The sequence below is a fragment of the Setaria viridis genome, chromosome 9 (genome assembly GCF_005286985.2).
Source record: "Setaria viridis chromosome 9, Setaria_viridis_v4.0, whole genome shotgun sequence".
NCBI classification, from domain to species: Eukaryota; Viridiplantae; Streptophyta; class Magnoliopsida; order Poales; family Poaceae; genus Setaria; species Setaria viridis.
Window position 1 is genome coordinate 38,286,474 of NC_048271.2, and position 20,013 is coordinate 38,306,486.

Genomic DNA, 20,013 nt, shown 5'->3' on the forward strand with positions numbered 1-20,013 from the left:
GATAAAAAGGAAGGAGAAAAGGGACCAATAGAGATGAGATCAATCTGCTAAATTCCTTTGAAACGTACTTGACATCAAAGCAAACAGCAACAGCAAATACCAATAAGGGCCCGTTAGTTTCATCGGAACCCATCAGCAGTCCAATCCAAAGATTACAAATAGTAAGAACAAAGTGCAATCAGGGAGGAGAAGAGATGTTGCACGAACCCTAGAGGGCAGCGAGGTAGAAGGGAGCGCCGAAGGAGGAGGGGGCGGCGGAGGAGGTAGACGTCGCCTTCTTCGTGGAGGAGGGGGTGGCGGAGGAGGAAGATGGGGTGACGCAGGAGGGGGCGGTGGAGGAAGGGGCGGCAAAAGAGGGGACGGTGGAGGGGGCGCCGGAGGAGAGTTTTTTTTTAATAGTAACAGGTTGCGGGTTCAAACATGAACAATCACACCGCAACTATTTACATGACGTTCTCCCTTTTTTTGGGTTCTTATACTAGTTTTTATTATACCACAAACTTTGCATGATTGTTGATGATGATATTATCTCCACTTTATTTTATTTTTTATTGAACTTTTTATGCACCGCCGTCTGCCGTTAGCCCGGTATAAACATCTTTGCAGCTCGTATTCTGGTTCCTGACCAACCAATCAGCACGGCAAGCTTTGTTCCTCACCCATAAGTAGGCACCGGTAATACACATCTTTGCGCAACCCCTGCGGGTATCATACAATAAAACAGCAACTTGCTCAACTCTGTATTAATGGAATCGATTCCCAGATAATTAGTTTAGCACAGAGACTAGCAATGTTTATTAGCTTCGGCTACAGGGGCCCCTCCTGAACGACCAGAACCTATATCAAGTTTCAAACCTCCATGCAACGGATGTTATATACATGGGCCCAAAAAATGCTGAACCTGTCACGGAAATGCCGACAAGCCAAATGTACTGTCCTGACCACATGTCTCTTCTCTAGAGAGCCTCTTCTCCACCGAGGTTTGCTAACTTCTAAGTTCTAACCACACAATATACTAAACACTTTCTACAGGGGAAAAGGTTGGAGAATATACTGCATAGCGGAACTCTATGTTATATATAGAAGGGCTGCCACTCCTCTCAGTCGAGGATGTCATTCAAGGTCCTTTTGTGCTCTTTTGCCTCTTCTCTTCTAGCTGCGACGCCTCGTTCAGCATGTCCACGGCATCGCTCTGCATGTTTAGCTTGGATAGCGCAACTGCCTGCATGTAGAAAGCTGTGGGCCAATCAGGGTAGATGATCTGTGCTTGCATCGCATCACGGAGGGCAGCATCAGGTTGGTCACACATGAGGTAGCACAAGCTTCGTCTGGCGAATACAGTTGGTGAAACCATTGTCCCCACATCAACAAACTGTGAAACACAGGGAGAGGATGAATCAGCTACATTGGGGTGAGATATATCTGACACTAATAAGGGCTTTTTCATGAACAATAAACACATGCCCACCTGAGTGTAACAATCAATTGCTGCCTTAAAATCTTTGTCTTTGAAGGCGAAGTCGCCACGTTTCCTTGCATCCAACATATCCCTCATCTGCTGTGTCCATTCTTGAAAAGATAGCTGCAACATGGACAATGACAGTGGGTGTCACAGATCGTACAGAACAGGAGGATGGAAACCAGAATGCACTGATTTCTTTTACCTCATTGCTCCCTTCATCATCTCTGTAATGTGTCGTGAATAGGATCTGATGGATGGCAGTTAGATCCATCCGGGAACAGGCTTCTCCCATGGGAGAAAGAGGGCGCTGTGGAGTAGGAGGCGCCTGTGGTTCTTCCACAGGCTTTGGAATTCCAAGCATCACATATGATGGTACCTGTTTCATATTTGCAAAGGAAACAGAAGTAATCATCAAGGGCATTAAAACTTTATGGTAAACCATACACTTTTGTAGGAGATATGATATACCTAATCACAATTAGTAGTAAAACAAATATTTGTACATTTTGATATATATATTTTGCAAATATAGCATACGAAGACAAGCTGGTAGCATAATCTATCTGTGCAGTAGTGCAGGAAAACATCTACTATACACAGTCCAAATTGGACACACAGTGAGGATTTTTCTGCTCTGTATTAGCTTTAAATGGTGTATCATGTCAAGTGTTAAGTTATTGCTTTACAGGGCAAGGAATGAAGCAATATCACACAGTAGTCATGGAACTTACATTCATTAGCATGAGCTATGTGTGATGCTAGGACATTAAATATACTCCTTCCAGTCAAATATGAAATGCAGAAGAATAAAAATGGTTACCTCTAATTTTATCTGCAAAGGCTCCAGAATGGAAACCAACTTTTTAATGTCAGGCCGATCTCTTGGCTCATACTGTAGACATTGAGAAGCAAGGTTCACCAGTGTAGTAGCCACCTCTATTGAGTAGTTCCCCTCCAAATGTGAATCCATTACTGCTTGGATGTTTCTGCCTCTCATGATATCAAGTGCCTGTGTACAAGGATACACATATATACATTATTACCAGTGGCATACATCTACTGTGCGTATTTTCGGTTTTATGCTTCGATTAAGAATTATGCAGGGTCTAATATCCACAGTGCAGGTTGTCTTCAAATTATATGAGCTAAAGATTCAGTTTGAGAAAAAAAAAGTCACTGCAATTTGCAAGAATAGGTGTTCAATGATATCCAACTGGCATGTGTATTCCTGTATTTGCCGAAATAGGCCTTGTATCTAAGAAAGTGTAATACATTTCTGACACATTTCTGGCAAGAAACTTACATGTGAAGGAGGTATACGTTTTCCACTGAGAAGGTCAAGGAGTACAGTGCCAAAACTGAATATGACGCTTTCTGGAGTAACCCTGCCTGAAAGAACATAACTTGCCTCAAAAAAACTACACTTGAAGTTTTCCTTGCTGTTTTGTTTGGTCATTATTTTGTTACTTCAATAGCACAGGAAAATAATATACATTGCCCACTGGAATTGGTATATGGGCACAATATTTGAATGGCACTTATGAAATGAATCAGAAAACCATAAACCGAGTCTCTGGGTCCTTCTAAAAAGCTAAATTCCAGATGTATCCTGTATTTTATCTTTCAAAAGAAAAAACATAAACACTAATTTATAGAACTCGACTTTGGGAAATCTATCAATGTTTTCTTGAATTGGAATCTAATCAATGTAATAGCAACACCAACAAAAAAAAGGTTTGTCTGCTGGAATCTATCAGCTCTACTGAGTGTTGAGCAAGTGGAGAAAAAAAAATTCCCCTCGTGATTGTAGCAGAAGAATTGCACTCAGAAAAACAGTACTATAAAAAGAACTAAGTTTAAGAGAAACCACTGAAATACCTAAAAACGTGAAAGATTTCATTACTAAAACACGAACCTGAGAAGTTCTTACAGGAAAAGGCATCAAGTGAAGAGATAGGTACCATTTCTCAGATATTCTGGAGGTGTATATGCTAGGTTAGTGCTATAGCTTTTCCCATCCCTGCTGTTTTTCATCAGACCAAAGCATGAAAGACGAGGGTCACCACTCTGCAATCAGGAAGTTTATTATAACTATAAACTTTTGTTTGAAAATAAGATAATCGGCATAAAATGATGGATTCAACTGCTGGAAGCAATTATCATCTTATAAAACACAAAATTATGAAATTGTCAACAAAAGAACATAATACATGCCACGTTATGAAGTCCAGTATAAGTTCTGCTATGCAATTCTCATATATAGGGTTTTAGGTGTTTTTATGTTCTTCTAGTCAGCACAATTCTCATATAGGTTCCTTTAGGTGTTTTTATACCCTTCTAGTCAGCACAGGGGAGAAGTCAGCTGGCACTTTTAACTTCTAACCCATTCTTCCAATAACTAGTGGCACTCAACTTTAAATTTTCAATTTAGTAAGAGGCAGAGATCCAGACTTGCAACTCCTAGTATCAAACTAAAGATATTGCCAGACACAATGAATGTAACATGTTCAAATGTCATCAATAAAATTATCAAGGACATATGCCAGAGTCATCAACACAACGCAATAATCAGGTTTTATACACCACTAGCAGTACTCTATGTTCAAACAGAATGTGCAGATTGCCCGTTTACCTCATCAAAGAGGACCCTGTATGCATTTAAGTCATGATATAAAGGCCGCCCCTTGGTACTACAATATTCCAATGCTTGAGAAATGTAGTATGCAACTCTCAGACGCATAGCCCATTCTATAGTCTGGTTTTCCCCTGCACATGAGGAAAATCACGGTGACAAATAAATCCGAAGAAGTCAATTGTGTTCCAATACCTTGCTTGTTCATACATATTAAATAAAAACCATCTGGCAAATGCAATCAGTATTCGTCACCTTACTAAAGATTAGGAAAACAAGTGACTGAACTCCATATCAACTCCTAAATTCAGGAATTGCAATTTGTTTTCACATTTCAAATGATGCAATAATCAGAATCAGAACAGCTGGCACAGACAACTGCAGTGAGAGTACAAATCAAAGCAGAACATTTTGCCCATCTATTGTTGTTGCTTACTTACCATTCACCAGAACCCACGATTGCACAACCGGAGCTTAGTAACGAGTCCCAAACTTTGGAAAATGGTAAAATTTAACAGGTAACGAATTGCATAGGACGTGATCGACTCACAGTGAAACAGGTGCTTGGCAAGGGTGTCGTTGGGCATGAACTCGGCAACAAGAAGGCGCTCGTCGCCGTCGCAGCAGTAGCCGATCAGGTTCGCCATCCTCCTGTGCCGCAGGCTCCCAACCCCCTTGGCCTCCTCCTGCAGCAGCCAAATCAACCACCCGTCAAAAACCCCCCCGCACCCCGAGGGCGAGGCCCCAATTCCGCGTCGCACGCGCGAAGCCAGAAAGGCAATCGGCCTTGCTCGCCTACCGCGAACTGCTTGGGGTCGGGCCAGGCGAGCTTGGCGAACTTCTTCACGGCAATCGCGCGCGGCGGGGCGCCGCCGGCGGGGCCCTTCAGCTGGCCCCTGTAGACGAGGTTGGGCGCCTTCTCGCCGCTCTCGGAGACGATGTTCGCCGCCGCGAACCCGCCCGTGGCCGCGCGGAGGTCCGCCAGGGAGAACTCCGCGAACGCCGGGACATCCCCGCCCCCACCGCCGGCGCCAGCGCGGACCGAGGGCGCGGCCTGGTGCGCGTTCAGGGAGAAGGAGGACGAGCGGTTCGTCGGTGGCGGCGGCGGCGGCGGCGGCGGGCGGTGGCGGGGCGGCTTCTCCGCCGCGTGGGTCCCGGCCCCGGCCCCCGCCCGTAGCGAGGAGCGGCAGCAACCCATCAAGTGTGAAAGGTGTGCGGCCTTGCGGTCCGGGCCGGTCCCCTCGGTTTCCGCTGCTGGTGTGTGCGCGTGGGGTTGGGGCGAGGAGAGACAAGTTTTTTGTAACTTGGCCCCGCTTTCTTTGGGCCTGGTTTTCGTTCGGTCCGGGGTTTGGGGGTTTCCACGCCGCCGTGCGCGGTTCGTGTTTGTGGACTGACCCGTGTGGCACGAAGCTTTGGATTATTGGTGAGATTTTGGCCAATTGGCCATGTGGGAAGGGTGGAAGGTTAGGTCTAAGGGTTTACCAATCTCCTACCCAAGTAGGTTCACACCAACAGTCCAACACGATAGACAAGATAGGATCGAGCGATCGGGATTTGCTCGTTTCTAATATGTTTCGATAATGGAAAAAAAAAACACAAAGTCGAAATCGCCATTTGAATCTGATGAACACACAGCGGGCCCAGTTGATCCTGGAGACCCACACGTCGCTGTAGACAGAGGCACACATCGATTGGTGTCCAAGCGAACACGTGAACTGCGAGAACGACACTCCCCGTTTCGTAGGCGACGGGCCGTCATTGTAGCTTGGAAGTGAAGAACCTTCTGGGAACTTCCTTCAGGCTTCATCGTATCCAACTCTCTAGTGCCAATTGAACGGGTTGCTGCGCTTGGTTGCAGGTTAGTCCTCACCTTCTCGCAGTCGCAACGACAGCAGACGGCGCGCGGCCGAGATTGAACCCACGTGAGCCGCGTCTCCATCCGAGAAAGAGGGCCGCCTCCAGGCTCCAGCACAGGCGCGCGCCAGCGGCGACGAGACGGCCGCTCTCGCCGGGCCAGGCGGCCGGCCTCCCCGTCCCCGGGAACCTGCCGACCACCGGCGGCCAGCCTCTTCTTCCGTGGAAAGGCCACGCCACGGGCAAGACTCTTGTGTCGAGGTACGCGCCCTCCTCACGCTCGAAGTCGCACCACGCCAGTGGCAGCGGCAGCACGGACCCCACCGATACTAATCTGCGGCGGCAACTGGTAATCGCTTTTTCAATGACTAGTACTAGTAGTAAGCAGCTTGATCTTCATACACACTTCCACACAACCGATTTCTTTCGAAAAGCATCAGGGAACACAAAAACAGTAGAGGCGTCTCATGCTTCATTCGTTAAAAGGAAAAAACAGTAGAGGCACGCGAGGGAGGAGCAGGTAACCGAGCATGATCATCGGCCGCCTAGAAGTGAACCCACGGACATTGTGTTGCACCAGCACGACGACCACGTCAGGGTCGACAACGACACGAAGTCGAAGGAGCAGGCGTCCGAGAAGACGAGCACGGCCTCCTCCTGCATCCCAAGCTCGCCGTCCAGATACTGGCAGACCTGCCGCATGCTGGGCCTCGCCTCCGGCTGCATGAGGCCCAGCCACAGCACCAGCTTCGCCTCCTCCTTGTCGTAGCGCCCGTCCGGCCTCTCGTCCACGGCGCGCAACAGGTCGCCTTTGGCGCCGTGGTCTCGGACCCAGTGCAGCAGGTTGACGCCGGTGACGGGATCGATGGGCCGGCGGCCGCAGGCGACCTCGAGGAGCAGCGCGCCGAACGCGAACACGTCGGTTTCCTTGCTGGCCTTGGCGGTCACGGTGAGCTCCGGCGCCATGTACCCCAGCGTCCCGACGATGCGCGTCGTGTCGGGGTCCGCGCCGTGCTCGTAGAGGCGCGCGAGGCCGAAGTCGCCGAGCCGCGGGGCCATGTCCGCGCCGAGGAGGACGTTGCTGGCCTTGACGTCGCGGTGCACCACCACCTGCTCCCACTCCTCGTGCAGGTACACCAGCCCGGACGCGACGCCCCTGAGGATCCTGACGCGCTGCCCCCATGTCAGCAGGGGCTTTGGGGGCATGATGGCGCCGGCGCGGCCGAACAGGTGCGCGTCGAGGCTGCCGTTGGGCATGAACTCGTAGACCAGGAGCAGGTCCAGCCCGCGCTTGCACCACCCGCGCAGCTCGACCAGGTTCCGGTGCCGCATGCGCCCGAGGCTCGCGACCTCGGCCACGAACTCGCGCATCCCCTGTGTGCCGTTGCTCAAGATGCGCTTGATGGCCACGACATCGCCGGAGCGCCGGAGCACACCTTTGTACACCTGGCCGAAGCCACCGGCGCCGAGGAGCACACTGTGTTAGGGCCGTGCCTAGGATCTCTAGGTGCACATCTAGTCGGGATCGTGAAAAACATGAGGGTCATGGTGTTCCTGGTGAGTGTGCCGAGAGTGAGAGAGAGATATAGGGGTACCTTCACCCCTAGAGGTGGGAGCAGCAGAGCTGCTGGCCATCGCGGATTCGCTTGGTGGAGTCTGCGCAAGGCAGCGACGCGCAGTGCCGAGTCCGGTCGCCGGTGAGGTGGCGGCGGTGCTTCCCGCCGCTACTGCGCAAACCTAGATCGGTAGGTGTGTCGGTGGGGCGGCTGGCTGCGGCGAACCTCATGAGCCGAGCCAGGTCCCCCACCCTGTTTATATAGCGCAGCGCGACAGGGGCCCACCACCCATTGCTAAGGTGAGCGTCCCCGATCAGGGCGCGGATCAAGGTCCCGATGGGCCTTTGGGCCCATTGGGAAGGAGATCAATCTAACATTCTCCCCCTTGATCTCATCATTTACTTTTAACTTTATACTTTTCACTTTTATTCGTTTCATCGTAGATTAATATGTAGAGCATGCCTCATCGCCACAGCTTAATTGCCGATAGAATCAACAGCTACAACACACCTCTCTATTTTGAAACAATTCCGTTTCTTTTGGGCCTTTTCCAATCCAGGAATCATAGGCTTTCCCTTAAACCCATGCCGGCTAAGTGTTCTCTGAACACATTGGGTGGTAAGCCTTTCGTGAGCGGATCCGCAAGCATATCTTTTGTTCTTATATGCTCGAGACTTATAGTGTGATCCTGGATTTTGTCTTTCACAACATAAAACTTTATCTCAATGGCTTTGGAAGCATTGCTTGATTTGTTGTTGTGAGCATAGAATACTACTAGCTCATTGTCGCAGTACATCTTTAGTGGTCTGTGAATACAGTCAACCACTCTCAATCCGGGTATAAATTTCTTTAGCCACATTGCCTGCCCCGTGGCCTCATGACATGCTATGAATTCTGCATGCATCGTTGATGACGCAGTTACTTTCTGTTTTGAGCTTCTCCATGAGATAGCTCCTCCTGCGAGAGTGAATACGTATCCTGACGTGGATTTTCTATCATCTTTGTCTCCCGCAAAGTCTGCATCTGAGTACCCTTTTATTTCTAGGGAATCAGATCTCTTATATGTAAGCATGAGTTCTTTTGTGCCTTGCGCGTAGCGCAACGCTTTGTTTACCATCTTCCAGTGTTCTATACCTGGATTACTTTGATATCTACCAAGAACCCCGGTGACAAAAGCTAAGTCAGGGCGAGTGCACACTTGAGCATACTGTAAGCTTCTGACAGCTGAAGCATATGGAACCGCTTTCATTTGATCGATCTCGTACTGGTTCCTGGGACATTGAAAATTCCCAAAACTGTCGCCCTTGACTATGGGAGCAGGTGTGGCCTTACTCGCATGCATATTATACTTCTTTAGAACCTTTTCTAAATATGCCTTTTGCGATAATCCTAGGACCCCATTCAATCTATCTCGGTGAATTTCTATGCCCAAAACATATGATGCTTCACCAAGATCCTTCATATCGAAGTTTGAGGACAAGAACTTCTTTGTCTCTTGCAGTAGACTGATATCACTGCTTGCAAGTAAGATATCATCCACATACAGAATTAATAAAATGTATTTCCCATTTTTGAACTTTGCATAGATACAATTGTCCTCTATATTCTCTTGAAACCCAAATTTCTTTATTATATCATTAAACTTTAGATACCACTGTCTAGAGGCTTGCTTTAATCCATAAATGGATTTCTTTAGACGACATCCCATATTCTCTTTGTCTTCCATGATAAAACCCTTTGGTTATTTCATGTAGACATTTTCTTCTAAATCCCCATTTAGAAATGCCATCTTTACATCCATCTGATGTAACTCTAAATCAAAATGTGCAACCAGTGCCATTATGATTCTGAAGGAGTCTTTACATGAGACAGAAGAAAAAGTCTCATTGTAATCTATTCCTTCTCTTTGTGTGAAACCTTTTGCCACAAGTCTCGCCTTATACCTTTCTATATTCCCTTTGGAGTCACGTTTAGTCTTGTAGACCCATTTACAGCCTACTATTTTGGCTCCTTTAGGAATCTCCTCAAGTTCCCAAACATTGTTGGAACTCATCGATTTCATCTCATCTTCCATGGCCTCTAGCCACTTTGATGAGTGAACACATTTCATGGCTTCCTCATATGAAGTGGGATCACCTTCTATATGAACTTCTTCTGTATTATAAACTTTATAGCAATCAGGGATAGCTGATTTTCTGACCCTTTGAGACCTTCTAGGCCCCTCACTTTCGGGCACATTCTGTGCCTCTGCTTGTGGCACATTATTCAGAGGTGGCTGCTGCAACTCTTCCTCGTGTGTAATGATGGGTTCAGTTGGCTCCTGAAGGACAGATTCCAAAACTTCACTCATCGTTTCCACGGGTGGAATCACAGTAGGTGCCTGCACCACAACCTCAGGAACTATTGGTGCGGGAATAATAGGTAGTGAGAAGAATGGTTCCTGAATCATCGGATTAGGTGCACACACCCGCTTCTCCTCAAGATCAATCTCTCGAGCTACCATGCTCCCCCTCACCATCTCATCCTCTAAGAAAATCGCTTGTCTCATTTCTACAAACTTTGTATATCTGTCTGGACAGTAGAAACGAAAACCTTTTGATTTTTCTGGATAGCCAATGAAGTGGCAACTTACTGTTTTGGGATCTAGTTTCCTGATGTTTGGGTTAAATACTTTGGCCTCAGCTAGACTCCCCCACACTCGCAGGTGGTTTAGTGAGGGTACTCTTCCTGTCCATAGTTCGTACGGTGTTTTGGGCACCGATTTACTTGGCACTCTATTTAGAATGTGAATGGCGGTCTTCAACGCCTCCATCCACAGTCCCAATGGTAAGGTGGAATAACTCATCATGCTGCGCACCATATCCATCAGTGTACGGTTACGCCTTTCAGCTACTCCATTTTGCTGAGGCTCGCCCGGCATCGAATACTGGGCTACTATGCTATTTTCCTGCAAAAACCTTGCAAAAGGTCCAGGAACTTGGCCGAATGGGGTATGTCGACCATAGTACTCCCCCCCACGGTCGGATCTTACTATTTTGATTCTTTTGTTATGCTGATTTTCAACTTAAGCTTTAAATATCTTAAATTTATCCAGCGCTTCTGATCTTTCTTTAATTGGATAAATGTAACCATAACGGGAGTAATCATCTGTGTTATGAACGAGTCATAGCCATCCACGCTTTTCAAAGGAAATGGTCCACAAATATCAGTGTGGATTATCTCTAAAACTCCTGTGCTACGTTTAGCGCCTTTTTTAATTTGCTTTACAAATTTTCCTTTAATGCAATCAACGCATTGTTCTAAGTCTGAGAACTCTAATTTAGGAAGAATTTCATTCTTAACTAGTCTTTCTATTCTCCCCCTCGAAATATGGCCTAAACGACAGTGCCATAATTTCGACGATATTTCATGAGTTCTCTTTCTTTTCTTTGTTTCTTTCTCTGACGAGGATACATTCATATTCACATCACACACAGAATTTACTTTTTCACGCAATGATAATAAATACTACTCATTGTGAAGGATGGCAACACCAACACATGCATTATCGAACCAAATGGCACACTTTCCATTTCCAAAATGACATTCATATCCATCATGGTCCATACGTGAAATGCTAATGAAGTTTCTGTGTAACGAAGGAACATAAAGCACATCTCTAAGTACAAGCATGAAACCATCAACTAGCTCTAGAGAGACATCGCCAACAGCTTCAACTTCTGCTTGGACTCCATTTGCGACTTCAACGCATCTTTCGCTTCTTTGCGTAGTCCTCATCGAACGGAATCCCTGTAAAGAATTTGCAACATGAACAGTTGCACCTGAGTCAATCCACCAAGTAGATTTCGAATACTGTGTATACAAGGATTCATTTACAAAAGAAATAGTATTCTCACCTCTTTTTGCCATTATTGACTTTAACCAGTCGGGACAGTTTTTCTTGAAGTGCCCCTTTTTCTTGCAGTGTAGACATTGATCTTTGTCTACTGTGAGAGGCTTTTGGTGATTCTGCTGCATAGGAGCTTTTACTCGTGCCTTGAAAGAGGAGTTAGCAATCTTTTTCCTGTTATCATTCACATAGTGCAATGAACCACCATATGAGGATCTAAGTCTGTCCTCTTCCTGCACGCACATGGCTATCATTTTTTCCATGTCCCACTGTTCTGGCTGCATGTTATAATTGACAACAAAAGTGTCAAACTCTTTTGGTAGAGAAGCGAAAACCAAATGAATAATGTGCCCAGGCTTGAGCTCAAGATCCATTGGCTTCAACTGTGCTGCCAAGTTGTACATCCTCATGATGTGATCTCTTATGCCAGTCCCTCCTCCATTGTACCTCTCTGTGGCCAGCTGCTTGAACAGCTGGGTAGCGTATATCTTTGAGGAACCAGTGAACTGATTCCTTATCTTGTCGAGGTACTCTGAGATGGAGTCACACTCTGTGATCGAGCCTAAAATAGCAGGCTCAATCGTATTCTTTACCAAAGTCATACATTTCTTGTTGGCAGTGGTCCACTGTTTGTTTTCAAGGGTGTATGCCAACTCTAGTGGAGCATAGTCCCTTTCCTTTTGCTGCCATGCAGCATCATCATCACCTTCAGCCCTCACTGGCTTCTGTGGAGCTTGTGGCCGCGGTGTGGTCAGCACCCAGTCAACTTCTCCACAAACGAAGGAGAACTCAATCTTCTTCCTCCATTCTGTATAGTTGTTGCCTTTCAGAATGGGTATCTCTTTGAGACAAGCCATTAAGTTGAATGATCCTGAAATTTACAATCCAAAGTGAGATCATAACAACAATTGCATGATTTATTTCCAACGTTGGTCAAAAAATAAAACATACAACTGTTGATGCAACTTAAAACTATATCACCGTTGGGCAGAAATAGAAATAAAAGCATCAAAAGAACTTTTTAAATCATGATACAGTTATTAACAACGTTGGTCAGAAAATAACAGTACCATAATCTAATTAACTTTATCATGCTCTCACAAATTTAATTGTCTCGTTGGTTCAAATTAAATTTAAATAGAGCAATTAATATGACTTTTGCAGCGGAAACTGTGAAATAAATCTATTTTCAGAAGCAAAACCACTGTATAAACTTTATTAATCTCTAATACAAATTATCCCGTTGGTTCAAATTAGATTAGAGACTAAAAATATGCAAAAAACATCAAGTAAGTGCTTCTGAAAATAGAAAAAACTAATTATTAGGCGTTACTGTGCAAAACTCTATTTTCGGCCCAGCCGCGAAAACGGCCCACAGCCCATTCCCGCGCTCGGCCCGCTCACGCGACGCAGCCGGCCCGCCAAAAAAGCCCACGAAACGGCCGGCCCAACTTGGCCTGCTCGCTCGGCGCGCGCCTGCAGGCCGCAACCTGGGCCTGGGCCACCGAAGCGGCCCAGCGCTTCCTCCCGCCTGGGCTGTTTCCGGCCCAATCGATCTCGACCGCCCGTCCAAATCCGACGGTCGAGCGTCATTCGCGGCGGATCAAAACCGGACGATGGCCGGCTCCCTGGAAAACCCTAGCTCATTTGGTTCTTTCCCCCGCGAGCGCCCGTCGTGGCGGCGGCGGCGGGGCTGTCTCTCCCGCACCCGGCGATGGCTGGCGGCGGCGGTGGAGGGATGGCCCCACCGGCGCACGGTCGCGGTAGCCCCCTCCCTCTTCTCTTTCTTGCTTTCCCTCCCCTTCTCCCTCTCCCTCAGAGCCTACTCCAAGATCCAGGAGGTGGTCATGGCGACCATGGAAGAGGGCCGGCGCCACCGCGGGTCCCCTCGCCGGCGCACACGTCCACCATGAGGTTGGGCGCGCCGCCGTCGAGCGGTCCTTTGGTGGTGCTGTTGCGCCCCCCCCCCCCCAGCCCCGAGCGAATGCGCCGGCGGTTCGGGTGGACCTTTTCCCCGGCGAGCCCGAGGCTCGGCCGGGCTTTGCCGCTCGCCGTCGGTGGACGTGCGGCGGTGAGGACGGCAGCAGGTAAGTTTCCCCGCGTCCCTCTTTTCTTTAGATCTAGGGTTAGGGTTTCATTTTTTTGTTTCTTTTCGATCTTCTTCTTTTTCCCGATCTACATCTTTTTCCCGATCTAGAAGAGCTTCTAGTGAGGTGTCTGATACCATTGTTAGGGCCGTGCCTAGGATCTCTAGGTGCACATCTAGTCGGGATCGTGAAAAACATGAGGGTCATGGTGTTCCTGGTGAGTGTGCCGAGAGTGAGAGAGAGATATAGGGATACCTTCACCCCTAGAGGTGGGAGCAGCAGAGCTGCTGGCCATCGCGGGTTCGCTTGGTGGAGTCTGCACAAGGCAGCGACGCGCCGTGCCGAGTCCAGTCGCCGGTGAGGTGGCGGCGGTGCTTCCCGCCGCTACTGCGCAAACCTAGATCGGTAGGTGTGTCGGTGGGGCGGCTGGCTGCGGCGAACCTCGTGAGCCGAGCCGGGTCCCCCACCCTGTTTATATAGCGCAGCGCGACAGGGGCCCACCACCCATTGCTAGGGTGAGCGCCCCCGATCAGGGCGCGGATCAAGGTCCCGATGGGCCTTTGGACCCATTGAGAAGGAGATCAATCTAACACACTGTTCCAGAACCCCTTGGTGGCCCTGTACAGTTCTTTGTACGATAACCTGTGAGGGTGGTCAAGCTCCCACTCCTCGAGCGTCTCGGCGAGGATGGCCCTCCGCCACAGCCAAAGCGCAAAAGCGATCGCCACAACGATAGCGGTGAGCGTGACCACGCAAGATACAGCCACGATGTTGACGACGGTGGACATGGAAGGTGGGGGAGCGGGAGGCTTTGGAACTTTTGGGAGCCGGGAGAGATCAATGGCTTGGGCAGCTCCTCCGGTACGGAAGCTCCATGCAAGGATGTCGTGTGAGCTCGCCAACTTCCCGGTCGCCGCCGAGAAGCCGACGTACATGTCTTGTTTAAAGATCGGCAGGAGGTCAATGGCGTGGGATATGAGCGGCCGGTGAGGCCGACTTGCCACAGACACCGGAGCTATGGTCACGTTGAGGATCTTGGAGCTGCCGTCATAGTCTACCCATGCCTGAATTGATTGTGCACTCTCGAGCGTTACGGAGATGTTCTTGCCGTCGTCGGTGAAGTACCCGGCCGGCTCCGACACGTTGGACACGAGGCTGTTCAGGTCGACGCCGACGTGGTTGCCATTGGTCTTGTTGAGCAGCCCGTTTGCCTGCACCGTGTCGAACTCCACGGCGAAGACGTGGTTGCTGGAGTTGCCCAGATTGTTCTTGCCGAGGAGGTCGAGATACTGCTCGGCAGTCGCACCGGGCAGCACCTTTGAGGCTGCGACCACGAAGGCCAGGCCCACTACTACCGAAACGATTTGCAGGGGCGTTTCGTTTTTTTTCTAGGGACAGGCAAAATTACCACCTACACCTACAAAATGAGAGCGTTACTATAGCATCCAGCCCGTCCCAGGAGAACCATTTGTAGGGCAGGTGTCCTGGAAACGCGTGGGGCAGGTCACCGCCCAGAAAATCACCATTTTCAGGGTGGGTCATCCTATCACTCGCACCTGGAAATAGCCCCTATCACTCGCGAGTGATGACGTGGCCCGCCCCTAGAAATGGTCCCGTGAAAATAAATTCATAATTTTTTCATATAGTCTCGGATGAAACAAACTTTATATCAAAATTATATAGCTCAACGAGACCTAAACTGTATAGTTCAAAAGTTTTTCATTTGAGATTGTTTAGTACTTCAAAATATCATTATAAGTTCTCTAATTTTGAAATCTTTTCAAGTTTCAAATGACTTCAGCTATACATAAGCTCCACATCAAACTAGTAGAGCTCGACGAGACCTAAAACTTTAGAGTTGATAAGTTTTCAATTTGAAATTGTTTAGTACTTTAAAATGTTATTATAAGTTGTCTAGTTTTGAAATATAACTTTTTTGAATTTTCAAATGACTTTGACTATAAAAGCTTTATATCAAAATTATAGAGGTCGATCAGATCTAACACTTTTGAAGTTGGCATGTTTTTCATTGAATATTATTTATTATTCCAAAATATTATTATAAGTTCTTTAGTTTTGAAATCTTCAAATTCTAAAATTTTCAAAGGTCTTCGGTTGTAGAGATGCTTTATATGAAAGTTGTAACTTTCAATGAGATTTAAATGTATATAAGTATATAATAAATAAATAAGTACATGCGTGAGTATATGTGAATGTATGAGTATATGTGAATGTATGAGTATATGTGAATGAGTTTAATGGATGTATTTTTTGAATACAAACTTTTTCATGTTATCTTGGATGAATAATGATTGGCTACTAATACGATCCATCGCGGGTACCTCACGAACACCGTGCAAATCTCTGCATCCGCATCCTTTAGCCAATCAGTATTAGTAGGGAGCTTAGCTTGTACTCGATGTGTTACTTGTACTTGCTTTGTGGTCGATCTGCTAGCCTGTGCTTGATTTGTGACCATGTACTTCGATTCGATCCATGACTGTGACTAGCCTACTAAGATTGGTTGCTCTGAACTTCTGTTTTTCTATCTGTTTTGCTGATGGTTGATCCCCATGGGGATCCGTCGGGGTTCGGGGATCGACGGGGATGGGCAAAAGTGGCGTGTGGCGCGGCCATGCATACAATTTTTTTATTTTTTTTAATTGATTTGCAGGGATGGGTCATGGTGTCACCTGCCCCTAAAGATAACATTTCTAGGGCGAGTGATGGCGTCATCCATCCCTGGAAACGGCTTTACGGAGGCGGGTCTGTTACCCGCTCCTGCAAACAGCTATTTGTAGCTGCGAAAGGTAGGTGCGAAAGCTAGGAGCGGGTAGTGCGCCCACCCCTACAAATGACGCTTCAACCGCTCTTGGAAACCGTTTTTATAGTAGTAGCCATGGCCACCGCCGGGGCCACCGGTCACGATATCGAATACGAAGGCCGTGCTGAAGGAGACGACGACGTTGCCGCTGACAACTTGCGCCGGCGAGTCGAAGAAGGCATGGCCCATGAGGTTGTTGCTGTCGTTGGTAAGCTGGAGAGCGCCGCCACTCAAGATCGACGCCGAACCGTCTAGGCTCAGGTCGGTGGCGTGCTTGAAGCTGTTGTAGAGGAAGTCGACATCGGCAGTAACCGAACAAAGAAAGCAATTATGGAGGAGGGACATCACGGCGAGGTAGCCAACAAGGCAAATGCAGGATGAAGATGGAGTCATGGATGAAACTTGAACGAACTCAGAGGTGTGGCTGTGGCCTGTGGCCTGTGGCCTGTGGAGCTCTGGACCTCGGGTTCCACTTCCAAGTGGGGCAATAAATACTCCATCCGGCTCCGTTAATCTCCGTAATGAAATGTACTTTGGAGCAAGGGGTGCTTGGTTCCCTACCACCAAATACCACGCCACACTTGTGGCTGCCATGCCTATCATGGCTATTGCTTGGATTCCACATCAACTTTGCTGCCACAGTTTTAGCAGAGAGAGAGGGCGGCACCAGCCACGCCACAAGTGGGGCGTCAATTTTTCTTGCCACAAATTTTGGCGTAGCATTTCTTGGCTGGCTGGCTACCAAGCAGCCCCTAAATCGTGAAAACAACACGAGTATTATGGGAGTATCTAAATTTCAAAAAGCTTAAGATTGAGTTACTTTTCAGTCATCACATGCAGTGTTTACTTAACAAAAATCAAGCACGTCAAAGAATTAACACCGAGAGAATCCATGAGCCGCCTGATATGCAGATGTTATGAGGATCAAACCTTTGTTTCTGTAGCCAGTAAAACTGTTGCCGCACTAATTGGACTAACCAAATACCGACACCTGTCTGGGAAAAGATAGAAGCATTTCATAGTAGTAGACTTTGGGGCAAGACTACAATGAGTGAACAGCGACGGATTGATGCTGACAAAGATTCGTGACTGTACTGGGTTGGATTTGGATTGGACATCCTCCCCGTTGAACGGCACTCATCGGTCAGTCAATGTCCACCTAAACACAAGGCAATGCTACGAGTAAATGTTTGAAGCCAAATTACCAGTGTGACAGTAAGGTACAGCGACTGCCCTGAACATAAGGAAACCGGCCTGATCCTCATCTCGTAGTACAAAGGCAATGAAGATAGGACAACGACGAAAAAAATTGCACGAGCACACTCTATATAAGGATAACGATTCAAGTTATGGTTTAATTCAAGATCACGTGAATCTGACCACAGAAATGATTTCCGTCGGAGAAATCAAAGTTACAGGCTTTTTGAGGATTGTGATCTTCCTGAAAACAGTTAAGAAGGTTCTCACAGAAACTTGAAGAAGTTCCAGCATTCCAAACGGGCAGAGCAGACTACTGTAAATTTGCAGGAGCGGTTGAGGGACTGGGAGAATTTTGTCTAGAGTCATGAACAAGGGATGATCGCAATAACCGTGCATCAACAAACTGACCAACAAAGACTAGGCTAGTTGACTTGACTTGACTCACTTTCAAACGACGACGACTTCTTGACCGGCATTCGCTGGGCTGTGTTAATCAGTCGGTCGGGTTACTTATATCCTGCTACTCCATCCGTATCATAATAAGTGCATTTCTAGAGTTTAAAATTGGTTTCAAATTGTCTTTTTCTATTTTCTCTCCTCCCAAAGTGCAATGATTATATCTTTATAGGGGTATATATACAATTTCTCACTAACATTGATCTCTGTTAGGTTGTAGGATAAGGTAGCATGACCGGTTCCTTCGATCAGTTAGATCTGTCTAGTCTTTCAGCCGCCACGACACTCGTTACTGACGAACGTGCATGGTGTGCTTGTACGTGTATAAAACACACCTAAGATGATCAATACAATCTGTCGATTGTCTCTCTCCCTCTTTCATGGTATCAGCTTAACCTCCGATCCTATTCTTCCACAGCTCTCTCCGCAACAATGGCTCCAGCCCTTCCTCCTCCAGCGCCTCCATCGTGGGTGCCCACGATCTCAACCCCTTCCACGTTGCTGCACCCATGCCGATCGCCGCCTCACGGTTCAACTTATGAACATCCGTTCCCATGTGCCTGAGATGCTGGAGCTGATCGACTCCAACTACTCCACCTGGAGCTCCTTCTTCGAACTGACCTTCCACAAGTTCGGCATCATCGACCACATCGACGGCACGGTCGACGCCCAACTTCGCTTCCACGATGTCGAGTGGACGCAGCCTGGATCTACCTCACCGTCTCCAAGGGCATCCACGACATGGTGTTCCAGCGCCGCACGACGGTGTACTCCCTCTGGATGGCGGTGCGCGGACTTTTCCTCAACAACGTCATGCAATGCGCCGTCTATGCGCTGCAGCCTGTATCAAGGTGAGCTAAGCGTTGGTGATTACTGCTGCCAGCTCAAGAAGTTGGCCGACACGCTGGGCGACGTCGGCCATCCCATCAGCGATCAAGCTCTCATCGTCAACACCTTGCGCGGCCTCAACTCCAAGTTCAGCTCCGCCATCGGCGTCCTCAGCGCCATCAACAACCCTCCTCCGACCTTCCTCTACCTGCGCTCCTACTTGATCCAGGAGGAAACGCACATTGAGCGCACCCACAAAATGGAGGCAGCCACAGCTCTTCTCGTTGCCGGTTCCACTACTCCCACCATCACGTCGTCCAAGCCGCTATCCTCGATGTCAACTCCGCCACACAACTACTCCCCGGCAGCAACCGAAAGAAGAAGCACAAGAAGGGTGACGGCTGTGGCCGCGGCACCTCCACGCCACCGACGGGAACATAGGCGCCGGTGTAGTGGAACCACGCCAACAACCCATGCCGCAGTGCCATGCCACAGGTGTTCTCGATGCCCGTCCGAGTGGCAGCGGCGACGGATCCCATGCTCTGATGGCGTATAGCAACATATCGGCTCCACTCGACAACAAAGTCGCGCACGGTCTTCTCGCCGCACTCCACGGCCAGCAGTTCAACTCCAACAACTATAACGGTGGCGGCGAACGGTTCCTCGACACCGGCGCCTCTTCTCATGTGGCAACACACCCTGGTATTCCTCACAGCCACCCGCTCTCTCACAATCCTTCTCATATTATTGTCGGCAATGGCGCGCCTCTTCCCATCACTCACACCGGTCACATCTCCATTCACACACCTAAGAACCCAATTCAACTTAAAAATGTTCTTGTTTGCCCCTCGTATAAAGAATCTAGTCTCAGTTAGAGCTGTTACTCGTGATAATAATGTCACTGTGGAATTTGACGCTTTTGGATTCTCTATCAAGGATCTGCAAACGAGGACGGTGCTCCTCCGATGTGATTCTACCGATGACCTATATCCACTCTGCCCCAGTGCCGGCAACCACACCAACCACATCCGCGCTCTAGCATACTTGCCTCGGCCATCTGGGCAGTGCCTCCCTCTCTAGTTTACTTCGCAATTTCAATTTCTCTTCCTCACGAATAGAGGACCACACGTGCCATGCCTGCCGTCTTGGCAAGCACGTGCATCTCTTGTTCGCCCGCTTAAATAATGTTGCGTCTTCACCTTTTGATTTGCTTCACTGCGATGTA

At 48.2% G+C, this 20,013-nt stretch overlaps 2 protein-coding genes across 2 annotated transcripts; both read right to left on the reverse strand.

Moving 5' to 3' along the window:
- Positions 1-711: 711 nt before the first annotated feature.
- LOC117840332 (serine/threonine-protein kinase BSK1-2) lies at positions 712-5,352 on the reverse strand. The gene is made up of 9 exons (XM_034720834.2): positions 4,894-5,352; positions 4,645-4,780; positions 4,095-4,228; positions 3,424-3,529; positions 2,766-2,851; positions 2,283-2,471; positions 1,665-1,838; positions 1,469-1,582; positions 712-1,372 (listed from the first exon to the last, which is right to left on the reverse strand). The coding sequence occupies exons 1-9, from the start codon at positions 5,290-5,292 to the stop codon at positions 1,118-1,120; spliced, it is 1,593 nt and encodes a 530-aa protein (XP_034576725.1). The 5' UTR covers positions 5,293-5,352; the 3' UTR covers positions 712-1,117.
- Positions 5,353-6,345: 993 nt separating this feature from the next.
- On the reverse strand, positions 6,346-16,898 carry LOC117835617 (L-type lectin-domain containing receptor kinase SIT2). Its single transcript, XM_034714966.2, has 3 exons — positions 16,379-16,898; positions 14,072-14,828; positions 6,346-7,425 (listed from the first exon to the last, which is right to left on the reverse strand). The coding sequence occupies exons 1-3, from the start codon at positions 16,896-16,898 to the stop codon at positions 6,483-6,485; spliced, it is 2,220 nt and encodes a 739-aa protein (XP_034570857.1). The 3' UTR covers positions 6,346-6,482.
- Between the last annotated feature and the right edge of the window lie 3,115 nt (positions 16,899-20,013).

Excerpts from the sequence above, each read along its gene's own strand:
- LOC117840332 (XM_034720834.2), bottom strand. The coding sequence starts at position 5,292 with ATGGGTTGCTGCCGCTCCTCGCTACGGGCGGGGGCCGGGGCCGGGACC. Across the intron at positions 4,229-4,644 it reads TGCCAAGCACCTGTTTCACT|GGGAAAACCAGACTATAGAA; the intron begins GTGAGTCGATCA and ends CCTCATGTGCAG. Across the intron at positions 1,583-1,664 it reads ATGATGAAGGGAGCAATGAG|CTATCTTTTCAAGAATGGAC; the intron begins GTAAAAGAAATC and ends TCCATGTTGCAG.
- LOC117835617 (XM_034714966.2), bottom strand. The coding sequence starts at position 16,898 with ATGGCAGCCACAAGTGTGGCGTGGTATTTGGTGGTAGGGAACCAAGCA. Across the intron at positions 14,829-16,378 it reads TGGCCCCGGCGGTGGCCATG|TGGGCCTGGCCTTCGTGGTC; the intron begins GCTACTACTATA and ends TTTCGGTAGTAG. Across the intron at positions 7,426-14,071 it reads AAGGGGTTCTGGAACAGTGT|TGTGCTCCTCGGCGCCGGTG; the intron begins GTTAGATTGATC and ends GCCCTAACACAG.